This window comes from Chrysemys picta, chromosome 7 (assembly GCF_011386835.1).
Source record: "Chrysemys picta bellii isolate R12L10 chromosome 7, ASM1138683v2, whole genome shotgun sequence".
NCBI lineage: Eukaryota > Metazoa > Chordata > Testudines > Emydidae > Chrysemys > Chrysemys picta.
The window spans coordinates 75,361,021-75,380,254 of record NC_088797.1 but is presented as its reverse complement, the minus strand read 5'-3'; the positions used below and the strand labels follow the sequence as shown (position 1 = coordinate 75,380,254).

At 38.7% G+C, this 19,234-nt stretch overlaps 1 protein-coding gene across 3 annotated transcripts in view; it reads left to right on the top strand.

The window, feature by feature from the left end:
- Nucleotides 1-19,234, top strand: part of SHLD2 (shieldin complex subunit 2) — a 67,839-nt gene that overhangs the window by 32,534 nt on the left and 16,071 nt on the right. For 2 of the 3 annotated variants that reach the window (XR_010589216.1, XM_024106952.3), the window contains exons 2-5: nucleotides 4,335-6,998; nucleotides 8,728-8,835; nucleotides 9,552-9,746; nucleotides 14,805-14,939. Coding sequence is in view for 2 of the 3 variants with exons in the window: in XM_024106952.3 (XP_023962720.2) it covers nucleotides 5,438-6,998; nucleotides 8,728-8,835; nucleotides 9,552-9,746; nucleotides 14,805-14,939 (1,999 nt within the window). In the remaining variant the exon portion in view is untranslated. The remainder of the gene's footprint in view (nucleotides 1-4,334; nucleotides 6,999-8,727; nucleotides 8,836-9,551; nucleotides 9,747-14,804; nucleotides 14,940-19,234) is intronic. The other variant, XM_042854682.2, reaches the window with a different exon arrangement.

Genomic DNA, 19,234 nt, shown 5'->3' with positions numbered 1-19,234 from the left:
GAAAAATTAAATTACTTCTTAATATTTTTCATACGGGTGTCTAGAGCCAAGATCCCTTAAGTGGAAATAAAAGTTCCAGGAAATGATACTTTTTTTTTTTTTGGATGTGATAGTGAAACGATGACGGTCTTAAATCCCTGAAAATTCTAGGACCAGATGGGTTAAATACTAGAAAGGACCCTAGAAATGGAAGCCTAAAGAGATTGTTCATCCAGTATTAGATAATTTTAAGACATCATTGGGGACACTGAATGAAGTAAAGACATAACTCAATTTTTAAGAGGCTAAAGAGGAGCTAGGACATTGTCAACAGAAAAACTGACCTCAGTGGTAGATAAGATGATAGAGATATTCCTAAGGAAAGTAATATCATAACATTTGAAGAAATTACATGATCAAATAGAAATCAGCAAGGTTTTCTAAAGTGTAAATTGTGTCTGACAAACCTGGTAGTTTTTTTTTTTTTTTTAAGATATGGTTCAGTAAGCAGATAAGGTGGGGCCTTAATCCTTTTGGGTTTTTAAAGCGTACTTGTCACTGCACACCACACTAGGTGACATACTTATATGTAAGGAAGTATGTACAGCAGAGAAGACACAGATTTTGAGTGGGTCAGAAGCTGGTGAGGTGACCTGAAGCTGATAAGTGCAAAACATTTGGGGTCAGCAAGGAGAAAAATAACAAGTGGGGTGCTACATGGATCTATATTGGGAGTACACGTGCTGCACATGTCCCATTTCATATGGTGTGATAACAGTCCTAAACTGTTTCTATACCTGAAAGTGGGAAAGTAATCCAGAATCTTTCAAGATCTGAACAAAATCCTCACTGCTATAGGGTTTCATAAGAAGACATAGAGAGAGGGAAATTACTGTAATTTTTACATCAAGTGTGAGGTGTTCTACATTCCTAAGTGACTCCATCTCCTATCTCAAAGTGAGCATACAGTGAACTCCACTATTGGCACCTTGGCACTGATGTGCTACAGCTGTTTTTATAGATTCTCATGAATGTTTTTCCCCAGATACTGTGTCCTAGGGATGCATGAGCTGATAGATAAGGTAGAGGGACTAGAGGCTTCATTTGCTTTCCAGTTTGGACAAGAATACTTTTTTTCATAACTGAGAAAGAAGGCACTGCTATTTGGCAAACACACTTATCCTAAAAGAAGTGTCTGGAAATACTATTTTCAACATGTCTAATTTGAAGTGTGGGAGGGAAGACCATGTATAGGGGGGCTTGGAATATCCTACTCTAAGGAAATATCTGGAAAATGTCTGACATTCAGCAAAATCTGGCCTTGTCCAAAGGCAAAGCATCTGCTCTTCAGAAGTATTTTTATGAGACCCAAGGATAAGTCGTTTTTGTAAGGGATGATTTAGCAGTGTTCAAAGGAAAGAGCTTAGTAGAAGCAGGAAAATCATTTCAATCTCCCTTTCATTTCAGAGTTAGAATTCTAACAAGAGCCTCCTGGAAGTCCAGATACCTCTCTCTAGCTCAGTGATTTTCAAACTTTTGTACTGGTGACCCCTTTCACATAGCAAGCCTCTGAGTGCGACACCCCCCGTTATAAATTAAAAACACTTTTTAATATATTTAACACCATTATAAATGCTGGAGGCAAAGTGGTGTTTAGGGTGGAGGCTGACAGCTCATGATTCCCCCCCACCCCCCATAATAACCTCACGACCTCCTGAGGGATCCCAACCCCCAGTTTGAAAATCCCTGGCTGCTTATCTCTGTACCCTGGTGTCTTGGCTGGTACAATATGATGCTAATCCAAATAGCAGGAGTCCTGATGTGTCAGGAACTGGGGGCATTGGCAAGCTGGTGCTTTTAATACTAAGGGAAAGGAATAACATTTGTCAACATAGGGTTACCATACGTCCGGATTTTCCCGGACATGTCTGGCTTTTTGGGCGTCAAATCCCCGTCCGGGGGCAAATCCCAAAAAGCTGAACATGTCCGGGAAAATAGGGAGAGGCCTGCGGGGCCAGGCCGGGCCCGGCGGTGCGGGGCCGGCAGTGCTGGGCCGGGGCCGGGCCGGGGGCGCTGGGCCGGGGGCCAGTGGTGCTGGCCTGGGGGTGCTCGGCCGGGGGCTGGCCCCAGGCCGGGCGTGCTGGGCCGGGTCCTGGCCGGGGGCCGGCACCCAAGGGCCCGAGCTGAGCCAGGCTGGGGCCGGGGCTGGCCGCCGGAGGGAGCCGCTCAGTTGGTGCGGGGGGGCAGACTGGGCCGCGCCTCCACCCCCCTCCAGCTTACCTGCTGCCTGCTTCAGGCTTCCCGCGAATCAAATGTTCGTGGGAAGCAGGGAAGGGGGCGGAGTTGGGGCGGGGACTTTGGGGAAGGGGTGGAGTTGGGGCGGGGGCGGGGCTGGGGGCAGGGCAGGGCCGGGGCCCTGTGGAGTGTCCTCTTTTTGGACACTCAAAATATTGTAACCCTAGTCAACAGAAACACACCCTAGTAAATGGTGTTGGAAATACAAATCATAAAAGAAGAGGCTGGTCTTCATTTTGACAGGATAGGTACTGCAGAAGGGAGGCATGAGTGTGCTACGATATTTTAAAGAGGATTAAAAGTATACAGGAAAAACTACAGCCTGCAACACAAAGGTAAAAATAATGAAAAGAAATGTATGGGCTAATACCTGGGAGGTAGTAGTCATGGACCATAAAAAGAGAATGAAGCTGTTACTCTGTGAACAAGAACAGAATTAATAGTGTCAGTTGATCACCGTTAACTGAAGCAATTAATGCAAAACAAATTAACTAGATTAAAAAAATTTAGTCAATTAATCACAGTTTGAATCACACTGTTAAACAATAATAGAATACCAATTTAAATTTATTATAAATATTGTTGGATTTTTTTACATTTTCAAATATATTGATTTCAGTTACAAAACAGAATACAAAATGTACAGTGCTCACTTTATGCTGTTATTTTTATTACAAATATTTGCACTGTAAAAAAGATAAGAAATAGTATTTTTCAATTCACCTCATACAAGTACTGTAATGCAATCTCTACCATGAAAGTGCAACTTACAAATGTAGAATTAATTTTTATATAACCGCGCTCAAAAACAAAACAATGTAAAACTTTAGAGCCTACAAGTCCACTCAGTTCTACTTCTTGTTCAGCCAATTGCTAAGATAAACAAGTTTGTACATTTATAGGCGATAATGCTGCCCGCTTCTTATTTACAATGCCACCTGAAAGTGAGAACAGGCATTCACGTGGTACTGTTGTAGCTAGTGTTGCCAGGAATTTACATGCCAGATATGCTAAATATTTGTATGTCCCTTCATCCTTCAACCACCGTTCCAGAGGACATGCTTCCATGCTGATAACGATCATTTACAAAATAATGATAGAATTAAATTTGTAATTGAACTCCTTGGAGGAGAATAGTATGTATCCTACTCTATAGCTTTACCCGCATTTTGCCATATATTTCACGTTATGGCAGTCTCGGATGATGACGCAGCATGTTAGATTCAAGAACACTTTCACTGCAGATTTGACAAAACGCAAAGAAGGTACCAATATGCAATTTCTAAAGATAGTTGCAGCACTCGATCCAAGGTTTAAGAATCTGAAGTGCCGTCCAATATCTGAGAGGGACAAGGTGTGGAACATGTTGTCAGAAGTCTTAAGAGAGCAACACTCTGATGCGGAACTACAGAACCCAAACCATCAAAAAAGAAAATCAACCTTCTGTGTGGCATCTGACTCAGATGATGAAAATGAAGGTGCGTTGGTCCGCACTGCTTTGGCTCACTATCAAGTAGAACCCACCTGTTCTCAGTTTTAGGTGACGTAAATAAGTGGGCAAAATTATCTCCCATAAAAGTAAAAAAACTTGTTTGTCTTAGTGATTGGCTGAACAAGAAGTAGGACTGAATGGACTTGTAGGCTCTAAAGTTTTACATTGTTTTATTTTTGAATGCTGTTACATTAAAAACTACGATCAGAGAACGTTATTAAGGTTGAAAAGTCAAGCACTAAAAAGTTAGGGAAGTCCAGAATTGAGGTTGCCTTTGCAGCCTTAATTCAGCCTCTATGTGTATGCATTATGATAAAGTCTTTAACTACATAATCACATATTTTTTTCCAATTTCTGAAATAGCACAAGTCTCTGTGTCACAGAACTATTATACGGCCTTTCCCTGTTTCCTTTTATGAATTTTGTGAATGTGAAGTTTGTCATAGGGTTTGGCGACCCCTAATGGGCAATTAAGAAACTGACTATATTAAATAAATGAAACTGATAAAGAAAAAATATCATTTTTTTTATTGCAGTGTTTAAATGTTTTCCTCTCTTTTATCTGCAGCTGGATCAAATTTCTGAACTTCCTTCATGTGATGTTATGCTTGCGGCTTCAACAGGATTCATAGTTCCATGACTTCCAAAACATTTAGACAGAAATAAGCAGATGTCTACACTTTCCTGAAATTCCATATTAGGCAGCTATCTTTGGACAGTATCAGGATTGGGGTATTATTCCAACATACAGTTCAATTTGAAGACTCATAGCAAAGATAAAAATCTGAGAGTCCTTTTTTACAAACTGTTTAAGATGGACACAGTGTTGTTAATTTGGAGAAGAGATTAGTAACTTCCTAGGCAGTGTGTCATTACTTACATGAATAACAGCTGCTGCTGAAGCAATTACTCAAATATAGTGTGGGGTTTTTTTAGTGTGTATTGAAAAAGTATTAGGAATTCTGCAATAACATTACCTGCTTTGATAAAATAGTCATATAATCAATGTCATTTTTATGTTAAAGTAGCAAGTTTTTCAATTTGAAATTAATTTTTTAAACCAGATTTAACCCTTTTAATTACTTATTATTTATTTGAGAATTCCCCCTTCCCCCCATAACATGAAATCAACTGGTAATCATGCAGTAAGAAATTTCTGATATAGGTATTTATTTCTGCCAATATAAAATGAAAGTGTAAATAACCAGTTCATGTTAAATTGTTTTAAGTAGTAGATGATGATGATAATATTTGAATCTTCACAGAAATAAAGGAGGTTTAGCTTCCTGGGAATTGGTTCAGGACTGTTCAGTTTTTCTTTGTTTGCACTGCAAATTTACATATGTTTCATAGTAACACGTATCAAAATGAAAAATGTAGCCTAATTATCATTGTAGTCCAATATACAGCTGTAGGGCAGACTAACTTGTTCCAATTTCTCTATATTATGAATCCGTGACTATTCAAAAATATAAAATGGTGGTATTTATAGCTTTAGCCAGTTAATTTATAAAACACAATATTTATCTCTATGAATTAATTATTTGAAACTTTAACATGACGGCCAGGAAAATAAGTTAATGAAGTTTTGTGGCATTTTATGTTAAAATTTGAAATTTTGTATTTATTGCACAAAATTATATTTTCTCAAAAAAAAAAAATACAAAAAGCATGTCTGGAAGACCACAAATCCATATTTTTTTGGGAGCACCCATCATTCCAACCCCACTGGAGGTGTCAGAGGAACAGAGTTTTTCGGTAGTCACTACTGAAACATGGAAAGAACTCCACCTTTCATCTGACAAATATGCCTTCCATCTTTTTGCTGGAAAATGCAAAAGCATGGATCATGTGGAACATCAGGCACCAGACCCTAGAGACCCAACTGTTCACACAAGAGATCATTTCTCTGTGAACTCTGAAACGGGGAGGTTTGGAGTGGATGAAGATTATTTAACATCATGTGTACGTGTAGTTGAAGGGATGGAAACTTGTGGCAGTACATTGAAGAGGACTGGTGATGTAACTTCCTATGGTTATCAAATATCTGGAGATGGAGACACATGCAAAAATATGAGTCAAGTTGAATATCAACAGCTTCCTTGTATATTTACAAAAACAGATGGACAGTGTACAAAACCCTCAAATGACTGTTTTCCAAACCTCTCTGAAAAAGGTGTCAGCCATCTGGAAGATAAGTGCTGTGATATTTCTGATTTGGTTTCCAGTACTAAACAGATTAGCATAGATTTAAGGTCTAAGGGAAAAGAAGACGTTCCATCAGACAATCATAGTGTCCATCATGAACATCTTAGTCAGTACCTGGAAATGTTTTTTCCCAAAATGGCAAAGGCGTCAAATACAAAAAAAGCACTGCGTAATTGTTCAGACTTTGCGATATCAACAGACACCGAATTTCTTAGTATAATGACATCAAGTCAAATTGCCATTCTTGCACAAAAGCACTTTAAAGAACAGAAAGAAGCCATGAAACTAAAGGGAATAGAAGCAGAAAAAAAATATAGAGAAAATAAAGTAGTTTTAAATGAATCTTTCCAGACTAATTTTGTTGTTGGAGCATGCATTAATGTGGCAGAGACTGACCAGCAACAAGAGTCTGCAAACTCCCTTGAACTTTTCAGTTCGGAGAGTGCTGGGAACATTATCTGTCTTGAGTCTACAAGAAGAGAAACAAGTTCTCAGGAAAATGCGGAGGACTCTCAAGAACTTGTCAGTGTTGCTGATGAACAACTGCTGAATGAGATCCATATTGAACCATTGAGCACAGGAATATTGTGCTCCCAACTAGATAATTATAATAAGGGCTCTTCTAAAAGAGCCCGAATATCTGAAGATGTCCTAAGTATTTCTTACTCTACACTTAAAACTCAGCAGACATCAAAGAGAGCTAAATTGGTTTGTTCTCCAACCAGTCCTGAAACAAAAGTGGATCAAGAGATATTGTCAAAGTTTTGGAAACTTCAGAAGAATCCATTGCTACTTAAAGACTGCTGCTGCAAGAGCCAGAAGTACAGTGTTTTGGTCACAGTAGTACATCCTTGTCATGTCAAAGAAATACAGATAAAGTCAAGACCAAAATCTTCCTCCAAAGTTCCCATAGCAACTATTGTAGTTATTGACCAGTCAGAAATAGAGAGGAAGGTTGTGTTGTGGCGGGCTGCTGCATTTTGGTCACTTACAGTGTTTCCTGGAGATATTGTATTACTTACAGGTAAAAACTCCATTTTTAATGTTTGCTCTTTAAAAATTTACCTTTTTAAAACTTTTTCTGTATCTGACGTAGAATAATTTGTATAGAGAGACTTGAATCATTAGTTTATTCACTGAAAATTATCTAAATTATCCTGCCACATAAAAAGCAACAAATTGTGATTTTAGGGAGCAGGGACTTTGCACTATTATACAATACATATTGATTCTTTGATTTCCAGCATGCACCATGTAGAAGAGCAATATATTGACCTTGAGATATTGCAGTAGGTCAAGTCAAGTGTATTCTGTGTATGTAATCTATCTAGCCAAAGAGCATTTATAAAGCAGCCATCACTGTGGCATCATAGAAACATTGGGATCTCTCCAGAATGAACAAGGTGTTCAGTGTTTTGCATTTTCATTTAATCTGCTTTTGAGATCCTTATTTGGATTTCTTCTGTTGTAGTTCTTTATCAATCCTAAATTGTTTCTATACCGGAAAGTAATCCAGAATCTTTCAAGATCTGAACAAAATCCTCACTGCTGTAGGGTTTTATTATCTGACCATTTATTCCTTGAAGGTGATATAGAATTATTCCTATTATCAAATCCTACAAACACTAATGCTGGGGTATTTTTATCTGGTTATCCCTACTTTTATGTAGGCTCTTATACTGAGCCGAAGACTGATACCTGAACCTCTAAGAATTCAACATGAGAAATAATTGTGATTTCCCCCCCCCCCTGACATTTCAACAAAATTGTTTCTAATATTGAGAGTCTACATTATCTCTTGCTTGTTGTGACTTTTTCAGTCAAAGTTTTGAATGTTTAAATTCCGTTTGTTGTATAGTTTTAACTTTTTTTACTATTGCTTAGATACTGTGGTATTATGTGTTCTAGAAAAACTGAAAGTAAAGATAGCTCCCCCTGCCACTTTCCTCTTTTTGTTTACCTTATGTCAGACTCCATCCAAAGTATTTTTAAGCCAGCCTACCACTGCCTGCCTCAGACTGGCTATATGAGTCAATAAGAAACTGTTAGTCTACCTGCCTTGCTGTTTGGAAATCATACTTGATAAATGGAATTCCCTTGCACAATGTGTCTTTATGAGATACTTGGTGTTGGACTATTAAATATCATACAGTAGAGGATGACTACCATTGAGAAGACTTGATAAAGTGGTGCTTTTATTGGTTCTGTGTATTGGTTCAGAATTCTGTGAATTCTGAAAATTTGTTTTAAAATTAAGCTGTTGTAAAAAGAGAGCCTCTTCTAAAAACACTCTTCAGCAACAAGCTAGTGCTCCAGTCCTGTCAGCTGCTCTGCATGGGCTATGCAGAGTTCCAGTGAAGTACACAGGGTTCTGCATATGCATAGGTTTCTGCCTGCATAGAACAACTTTGCAGGCTCAGGTCTTAGGAATATATTTAAAGCCAAAATAACCGCTTGGCTGCATCTTTCAAGGTCAGCCCTAGATCACTGTTTAGATAGCACATAAAAGGAAAGTAACCTACCTGAGTAGTGGAGAAGGCCACTGGCAAGACAGGAACAGCAGGTAGGCCATAATGCATTGGAAAAGACCAAGGAAATAGATGGAGCATCTGAAACATTAGAGGAGTGAAATAAGATTCCAAATTCAGATTCAGAGCTAACGTCACTTTAAAGATTTCCAGTGCTGAAGTACGACCTGTATATACATCGACCATTAATGTGCTGTGAATTGATGTCTGTTTTCTTTGTTGCAGATGTCACTGTGTATGAGAACCATTGGTATGGAGAAATGATGCTGCAGTCAACATTTACCAGTCAGTTATTTAATCTGGGGAGCTGCTCAGCTATCAATCCCAAAGAATGTGAGACTGCAATATGTGCATAAGGGAGTCTTTATATTTTATCTAATTCTCAACTTCACTAGATTCAAATTCAAAGAAGAGAATTGTTTACAGATTAAATCACGTATTTTCTAGATTTTATTTTAAAAGAAAATTGGCTGTTTAAAAAATAATCTTTTTATTGTTGTTTGGATTTTCCCTGCAAAGGTAAACATCTAAAGTGTGCAGAACACTAGAAAGTGATCTGTAAAGAGCAATCCTGGACTGTTAGCCAGATGGACTATGTGACACAATTGAGTGTTCATCATACAAAGCAAACATTTACAGAACTATCTGAGTTCTCTGTACTTAGAATAAGAAATAACTGCCATATTTCAGATATAGCTCTTTAGTAAATGCTGACTTTTTAATGAGGACCACTTTATATGATTCTGTACCAATGTAAGAGCTGTTTTTGTTTTCTTACTAATTTTGGGTGCATTTAAAGCAACACACATGTTGTGCTGAAATTCTGTCAAATAATATAGTATGGTTAGTTTGTTTTTAATGCCAAATAAAAAAAAGCTTTAATTTCAAGTCTGAATCAAATGATAAACTGTTTATGATGATATTTCCAGGTTATTCCCTGGTTCAGAATTATTTTTTTCAATTCAAACACTCACTAATCAGATTATAATACATTTCTTGGCCAACAAAAGAGAAAGGGTCATTTTATTTTATTTTTCTTTTCTTTTAAGTTTCCCATGTTGTAGATGTTGATGTTCTCCAAGATTTATTGGCATATGTGTCTTCAAAATTTGCCTACTTCAGAGATCTCCCACACAGACAACCGCAGAAGTTGGATCGCATACAGCATGTCCAGCTAGATCGACTTCAGCCAGATACATTGGTGCATTCAGTACTAAAACTTGTCAGCATCACTGTACTAACAGGTAAGTGTTAGAGCTTAAGTGACACAAGTTCATGATTATGTTGCAAGCCCAAGTACCTTGCCAATATGCTAAAGGATAGTTAAATCCTGCTCCACAAACCAGCATTTTTAAATGACAGTAAATTTTAGAAATTTTTTTTCAAACTTTTTAAAAATCAGCAGTTAAATTTTAGATGTTTGCTTTTTCCCACCCTATACCTCCATATTCTGCTCTGGTCACCCCAGAGTGACCAGACTTTGCTTTCAGTCAGAATTGTGTTCCAGCACAAAAGATGATTGTTGTATCAATGAAAGTGGTTCTCCCCTCTGAATTCAATTCAGCATGAAATCCCCAACAGCTGATTGTTGGTGGAGGGGCAGAGGGGACCTGAAAACTGCTAGTTGACTGGGAAGGGGGTGTGACCCCAGGAACCCATCAATGTCAACTGATAGAACGCACATCATACCATAACTCACATCAGGCCTGACCCACTCATTGCCCGAACTCATTGTTGTCATAATCTATATCTTAAAGGTGTCATGTAAGGTATCATATGTAAATTGGTAACATGCTGGTCATTAATATTACTGCATGACATATGTACAGGTGGTATATAAAGAATTATAGATGTATCCTGGAAACATTCTTATAAAGGAGTTTGGCAGGCAGTGTATAAGCCCAGCCTTTCATAGACAAAATAATGTTGTTTTGTCTGCTTGATTCTGTCTCCAATATAAATTGAGCAAGATGCGACCAGAAACAATGGAAGTACATTTGCGTAGAAGGTAAACAAAGCCATCAAACTAGCAAGTGGGTGAGATGACCACTTGATCATGATGGGGGATGGAGGGTGTACCCTCAGGAAGCTGTCCTGGCTCCTGAAACAGAGACCGTGGAATTATGAAAATTATAAGCAAAAACAGAGAGCCATTTTGTCATCATCACCAGAGAAACACAAGAGGCCAGAGCTCTTGAAATCTGAGAAAGGTGGATCTTTCAGCTAAGGGGGTTGAAGTCTCTGGAAATTGACTATAAGTGATCAACCTGCTTGGACAAGGATTGTAACTTGCTGAAGTTAGGTTTTAGTCACTAGAAAGCATGTTTTGTTTGTAACCTTTTAAAATCTTTTTCATTTTTACTTGAAATCACTCATACCTGAGTTCTTTGTTAATAAACTTATTCCTGTTTCATTACAAAACCATCTCAGTGCTGGTGTATTGAAGTGTAAGTCTTCTGGTAACCTAACAGGCTTTTCTGTGCTCTGTCTCTTTGGAGGCAGAGATCTTAAAAACTTCTGTGAAAGTCTAGTGGACATTGCAGCAAGCTGTCTCCGGGGAACCTGGAAACTGGTGTTCACTAATTGTTACCTGCAAGGTAGTATTTGGACTGGCAGAGTCCCGAGGAGTTTGCTGGCAAGGCTGACTAGCTGGTGTGGCAGGGAGCTAACACATAACTTAGCAACAGCAAAACTCACTCTTGCTGAGACAGAGCAGTAACACAGTGGCTCACAGTTCTGGGTGACCTGAGCAAGACATAATGGGGTCAAGTGTGAGCATGACTTGACAGACGGAGAGGGAAGCTGATAGCTTTTTGCCTAGAGCAGAGAAGATAGCCTTTGTTTTCTCTAAGTGGTCCTAGTCTGGGATCACTGGCATGAGCTGGTTCTTTCTTTCAGTGAAAGCAGTAGTAGTCTCCCTTTCACCTGTTTCTCCTACTTCCCCACATTGTTATCTGTAATTGTCAATATTGTCTTTATTCTCCTACAGATTGAACTTTCTAAAGGTGGAATTCTTCATGATGTATGCTTGCATATACTGTACATACATCTCAACAGTTCTATTTTGAACATAATTTGCTATTGGAGAACTATGTTAAGTATTTGTGAGAAACACTGAATGTAGGGGGGTTTAAAGCCCTAAACCATCCCAGAATACTGAAAGAACTGGCACATGAGATTGCTAGTCTCATAGCAAGGATTTTTAATAATTCTCTCTGTTGGGAGACAGTACCATATGACTAAGGAATAGCTAACGTCATACCTATATTTAATAAGGGGGTTGGGGGGAAGTGATCCCAGCAATTACTACCTGGTTCAGAGTAATAGAGCTGTATGCAAGGCTTTAGAACAAATTGTGAGGGGAAAGGATAATTAAATTAAATGTGGTAAATGGTAAAGGAGATAAACCCATGCTACATTATATCATAGGTAGATTATGCCAGAACTGTTCGTTCGTTCTTTGAGAAAATAACTGATTTTTTAGAAAAGGGAAATGCAGTAGATCTAATAATGTACTTGGACTTCCTTAAAGTCTTGACACAGTACCGTATGAGAAATTATTAGTTAAATCAGAGAAGGTGGGAATTAGTACTGTACAAGAATTGTAGGATGGATAAGGAACTGGCTAAAGAGGAGAAGGCAATGGGCTGTGGTAAAAGGCGAACTATTGGATTGGAGGGAGATTACTGGTAGAGTTCCCCAAGGATCAGTCTAGGGCCCAGTCTTACTCAATATTTTATCAGTGATCTTGATATTAAAAAAAGGAGTGTACTAATGAAATTTACTGATGATACAAAGTTGGGAGGGATCATCAATACAGAGGCAGATCAGAATATTATACAGGAAGATCTGGATGACCTTGAAGACTGGAGTGATTGTAATGGGATGAAATTCAATAGTACAAAGTGCGGTGTCATGCAGTTAGGGTCTAATAATAAGAATTTCTGCTACAAGTGTGGGCTAATCATCTGGAAGCGATGGAGGAGGTGGGAGAATGGTGTGTATGGGTTGATTACAGAATGACTGAGCCACCAATGTGGTGCGGCTTCAAAAACAGTAAATGCAGATCTAGGATGTATCAGGCAAGGTGTTTCTAGTAGGGAGAGAGAGAGAAAAATTGCATAAGGCACTGGTAAGACCTCATTTTGAATACTCTGTACAATTCTGGTTGTCCATGTTCAAGAAAGATGAATTCAAACTTGAATAGTGCTGAGAAGAGCTATTAAGATGATTAGGGGAATGGAAGGCCTATCTTATGAGAGGATACTAGATGAGTTTGGCTTGTTCAGCCTATCAAAAAGAAGGGGGAGTAAACAGCAGGGAGGGAGGGTGAAGATCTATTTAAGAAAAAGGACATTGTTGGCACAAGAACAAATAGTTATAAACTGGCTATGAACAAATTCATTCTGGAAATTAGAAGGAGAACTATCAGGAGAGAGGTTCTGGAAGAGCCTCCCATAGGAGTTGTGGGGGAAAGCAACTTAGTTTTGAGAGAGCTGGACAAATTTCTGAGTGTGATTTTTATGTCTAGTTTGTTTTCTGATGGTTGGGTGCAGTGACAGCCCTGGAGCTCACTTCCAGTTTATGTCTTATGTTCCTAAAAGCCCGTGCTTCCGGGCTTTAGCCAGCCACCTGCAGGGATTCTCCTGCCCCCTTCCTCCAGTATATTTTGTTTTATTTTGTTCTCTTTCATCTGAAGTATTAGGGATGGCAATGGGCCACTGGAATAGGTGGGACCAGTTTTCTGATGTGTAACCAGACATTCTCACCCTTATGTACTTTAGTGCCCGGTTTCTGCTCAGATGCTCAGCATCTAACTGATCGCCCTATAAGGGGTTGGGAAGAAATTTTTCCCCCAGGTCAGATTGACAGTGACATTGAGGGTTTCTGGCCTTCCTCTGCACTGTGTGTGTGTGGGGGTGTGACTTGCCAGGATTATCTGGATATACACCTCTACCCGGATATAACACGACCCGACATAACACGAATTTGGATATAACGCGGTAAAGCAGCGCTCCGGGGGGGGCGGGGTGCTCCAGCAGATCAAAGCAAGTTCGATATAATGCGGTTTCACCTATAACGCGGTAAGATTTTTTTGGCTCCCAAGGACAGAGTTGTATTGGGGTAAGAGGTGTGGTTCTCTTAATCAGTGCACTGCCATTACAGTGGCCTCAGGCACTGGTGCTCCTTGGTCCTTCCTATTCTCTCCCTGTGGCACGTAATAGTTAGTCTTCTGTGGACTGTAATATTTTGGTCATTGGATTTAATGTGTGGGTACTGGTTGGTGTTGATGACTTGTGGTATACAGCAGGCCAGGCTAGATGATCTGGTGATCCCTTCTGCCCTAAAACTCTAGGACTCTAAGTGACATCAAAAATGAACAGGTGAATAGGGCTCTTATAATTAATACATTCAAGATTTACCAGTTATCCCTTTCAGTCTGTTTGTACACACAGCAATAATTCCTGTTTTGAGTGAAAAGTAGTAGAAAAATGTTTCTCTTTGAGAAAGCAGCTTAACTATTACAGCATTTTTTTCCTAGCTTTGACTTAGAGCTTGATCCTGAGACATGCTGAATGCCCTCTTATCCCATTGATGTCAATCCAAGGGTGCTCAGTGCCTACCAAGTCATTGCCATAAATGTTTGGGGCAAGATTTTAAAACGTCTTAGTACTCAGCACCTGCCATTAAAGCACCTAAATAGTGGCTCTATTTTCAAAAGTGCATCTCACCTGTTGTTCTCAATGGAGGCCTCCTATTTCTCTGACTCACAAAGTGCTTGAGCCAGTGTCGCCCGGAGTTGACTTCTTGACAAACTCCTATACACTGTGCTGCACAGGAACAGACTCCCCACATTCCAGATCTCTACACCATTTGGCCCGGCCACCCCTCCATCCAGCAGCTGGATGGAGAGGTGGCTGGGCCAAATTTGAGTGGTGGTGTGACCCTGAGCACCATGTCACAACGCCACTCACTGAAATTTGGCCTGGTTGCAACTCCATCTGTACAGAGTTGAGTCCAATTTCAGTGCCATTGTGACCAAAAAGCTGAAGCAATGCTCTGGCAGCAGCTGTACTGATATAGTATGGGACCACTGCTTAAAAGTGGTCAGGCCGTTCCCCCCACCCTCCATGGCTCTGTGACTTATGGAACTTGAGCAAGTGCAAAAAATGTGGGCGTGGGGGAAAACATCTGCTGCCCACTCCTCCCTAATTGGTGCTGTGGGTTCACAGGTATTTTCATGTACATTTTAAATAAGTTTTTCTGTAAAATCACAGTGATATCATTTAAACCCTTTTCAGAGTCTGTATACAGTTATAAAGGAGACAAGCAAAGAAAAATTATTCTAACCGTGGAACAGATCAGAGATCAGCACTTTTTGATGGTATTATGGGGAGCAGGGGCAGCCTGGTGTCCTCAACTTCAAAGGAAAAAGGGTAAGTATAAATAAACTCTTTGTATGTATTATCCAGGTAAATGATTAATATGTGTAATCTGCAGTCCTAGTAAAGGTCAAGAGAAGAGTGAGAAAAGGTAGCATGAGAATATGTTTTGCATGATGCTGTTAATTGTGTTAAAACATTCATTTAGTAAACATTTTTATTCAATGGGTAAATGTCCCTCAGTCCTATTGTGACAATGTACTTGAGGTTTTTAGAAGTTTTAACAATTCCCACCATTCTACACTACCTTTTTTTATGCAAGTTGGCTCAGAAACGTCAGCTTGCTTCATCCACTTATTCTGGAACACCAGTGAGAGTTTTAAATTGCTGTTTAAGGATTTAGCAGTGACTTCATAATGCTTTATCTATATTTTCATATATCAGAATCTCACAGGGCTTTACAGATGTTAGTCTAGTTTTGACTTAGAGGTTGATCCTGAGAAATGCTGAATGCCTTCTTATCCCATTGATGTCAATCCGAGGATGCATTGCTTATCAAGATTATTGCCATAAATGTTTGGGGCAAGATTTTAAAAAGACATCACTTCAGTGAGGTGCAATATTATATGCATTTTTACAAATGCGGAAACTGAAATACATAAAGGTTAAGAAACTTGCCCAAGTCACATAGTGAATCTGTAGTCGAGCTGGAAATAGATCCTGGAAATTCTGACTACTGCTTCTCCTGCTCTAACCTCTAGAGCACATGCTCTTTCAAAATTCAAGTAGCTGCAGGTAGAACTAAAGCAATAAGACACACAAAATAATAATGGGAAGAGAGTAGACTACCAGCAAAAGTTGAGCATTAAGCTGATGAAACCTTCATGACCTTATTTTTTGGTATGTTGTAATAAGAAGGGAATAGGACATGTGAATATTGTCCAAGAGAAATAAGGAACTTATGGGAGATTAACATAAGATGAAATCCTGGACCATTGGAGGCAATGGCAAAACTCCCGTAAGTTCCTTATTAGAACTGAGAAAGGTGAAGTATTAATTGGTAAATAATATGGGAGATCATTGAAAAGTTTCTTGACACGACACTACAGTATGTGCTGCAGCAAGTTAAATAGTTACACTGGATAATCAAGCCATAAGATACTATACTATAATAAAGACGTTGTTGTTTGGTTCCTTCAGTGGACGATAACAGGAAATTTTAATAACATATAACCATGTATAGGATTATTATAATTGTTTTAACTGTGCCAGAGAGCTTGTAATTTATTCTCCAGTTAGTATTCTATGAATCTAGCAATTCACATATTTTAATCATTAAAAGACTATATCTAAAATGCAAGATAAAAGACTGATTTCTCAACTGTCCAAATACCCATCACTGATAGACAAGCCATGAATGTTTGATCCCAGCAAGACAGCCAAGAAAAGTCCACGTCATGCCAAACAAGTGTATAGGTCACAACAACTAATTGGCATGATTGGGTCACAGGAAGACACCACATGATGGTCATTCTTGCTAGGAGACAAAAACAGCTAGGCATGTGATGGCCATGTGTACTAGAAGGTTAAACTTTACATAGTAGTCTTGATAAGTAGGGATGAGGAATTGCAGTCTTTTTTATACTTCCCTAGAAAGACAGAAGGATATTTAGTGATATTAATAACTCTATCTTGAAACATCAAAGCAAATTCTTTTAACAAAGAGATACAGTTATTTTCACCTCTCACTGACGTTGTAAAGAAAACACTCATACTCTGCCACTAAAAACTGTGCCAGTTCTATAGACTTTCTTTGTAATAGCATCAGGTAGTACAGACTCTATTATCTATATTACTCTGATCTGGCTGAGGTTACCAAACGTGATGGCTTGAATAATGAAATACTTTTCTGTAGGCCAACAGCCTTTGGAGAGCAGAACAGGCCTAGTAACATGGGGTGAAATCCTGGACCCATTGAAGGCAATGGCTAATTCCCATTAAGGACAGGATTTCACCCATGAAGATTTTACAACTAAAAATGTGTTCCTTGTGTTCCTAAAAAATGAATTTGCGACACACACCTCATCCTGACTAAGTAACAATATGCAGTTTATGTCAAAATCGTAGCACAAGTAGAGAATTTACTTCTGATACAAATTAAGCTTTTGTGAAGCTAAAGAAATAAATGTAACTTTTTTTTTTAAAAAAAGGGCAGTAGTCTTTGCTATCAAGTTAAATGAATGTCTTCCATGCTTTAAAGAAGGACATGAAAATTAACATCTGAGAGTAGTAGTTATTCCAACAATTATTTTTATACTGCCCTGGAAAGAATACAGCAAGAGCTACTAGGACGATTCCAGCATTTAGGAAAAGTGAAGGTCTCTCTATTAGAGAAAAGGAATGTGGGTTAACTGAAGCAACAGAGAAAATTATTATGAAAGAATTTGGAAAAGTGAAAAAGATTAATGCTCACACTAGTGAGGAGTATTAAAAACCATAGAAAACAATCTAAAAATTGAGAATACCGACAGAATTGTTTTTCTCCAAAGAATAGTAGCACTGGGGACTGTACAAATTGCCAGATAAGGTGATAAAAGCAAATAGATTAAAAGATATTATAAGAGCTAGATAGACTAGGCTAGATAGACAGTGACCAAGCACACAGCGAATGGTGAAATGAGCATGGCGGATCTGATCGAAAGCCCATGGAAGTCTGTGGAAAGTCTCTCATTAACTTTAATGGGCTTACAATCTTCTGTGCTTGTTGAGCCAATTTCAGGCAGCTTTTTTATCAATTCCTTTTGGGGGGGGCGGGAGGGGAGGGTATTTTCTCAACCATAGTAAGGTGATTTAAAAAAATCAATTTAACATATGAAAATTGCTTTCTTTGGAAACAGCTTTTCAGATGATTGACTGAAAAGAAATTAAATTATATGGCAGTCATGTTAAGGATCCACGTGATATTTTTCAATACACCTAAAATACAATTCTGCATAATTGTGGAATCTGCATTAACCTGCCCTAACCCAGTGTACATAGTGACAAGACAGGACTTTCTTCAGCTTGATCCAGAAGAAGAGTGAAAAGGCAAACAAAAAGTGGCTTGCTTCAGTCAGAGGAATGCAGTCTGTAGCATTACTTCTGGGCAGTATAGTTTGTCTAAGGCCTTGCCTACACTATAGGGGAAATTTGATCTAAGCTACGCAATTTGAGTTACGTGAATAGCATAACTCTAATCGATGTAACTTAGACCTGCTTACCACAGGATCCACACTGTGCGATGTCATCATGTGATTGTGTTTCAAGAATATGCACAGGCATGTGGTTTAGTGCCCCCTGAAGCAGAGAGTGTAGTATTTCTGCATTGTAATACCTTCATCATTTGCTGTGTGTGATCTGTAATGGTGCAAGTCAGTAAAATGAAATGTCCTGAACAAAGTACAGAGTTTTGGGAAGATGGATCAGTGTTTGGACAATGGCAAAATGACTTTTATCAGTGATATCCGCTATAATTCTTCTACTAATATAATTTCCTTCTTCAAGTTCCAGGATTCAATTCCATAACCGCATGCCAATAAACTAATTCTGGACAATAGTAGGGTTTAATAGTGTGTTTTGACAGTTGGGCCCTTTCTACAAGTCATAAAGGGAGAAAAAAATCCACCTCTGAACAGTTGCTTTATTGTAAGTTTAAGGATTACTGTTTCATTGTTAGAGCTAAATTCATCACACCAAATCCCCTTCCCTCCCCCCACAATTGATTTCTTCATGGCTGTTCTACTCTCCCAGCATGCACTGAGCTTCTTTCAGTAGGAGTTCTAGGCACAAAGAGAAGCCAGAATAGCTTTGAAGAGACCCATTTTGTGGACTGGAGAGGAGAATTTAGCTTAGTGTTTTTAAGTCATCTTTCTCGTAATTAACCCTTTCAGCATTTAGCACATTTTCCCCTTCGTTTTCCCAAACACAGATAGGAGCTTTTTATAACAAACCAAAATATAAAAAAAATGTTTAGTTATTTTATAGGTAACTCCTAAGGAATAGTAGTATTCATAGTACAAGGTGTTCTGAAAGAAATTTTACAAGAAGTTATTGCAATACTATTTCACTGCATTAATTAAGAATGTTTTATGGTCTCGTGACTGTCCTATGTCAGAGAGCAACAGCATTGCCAAAAACAAGCATTCAGTATTATCAGCCAGCACCCCACACCCAGTTATTAGATTGCCTTAAAAAACCACGAGATTTTTAAAAGGATAAAATTGGGGTTCATTTTACTTTCTGGGTTTGCTTTTTGGGTACACTTGGATCATGTCTTAAAATTTTTATATGGAACCATGAAGACTAAAAAG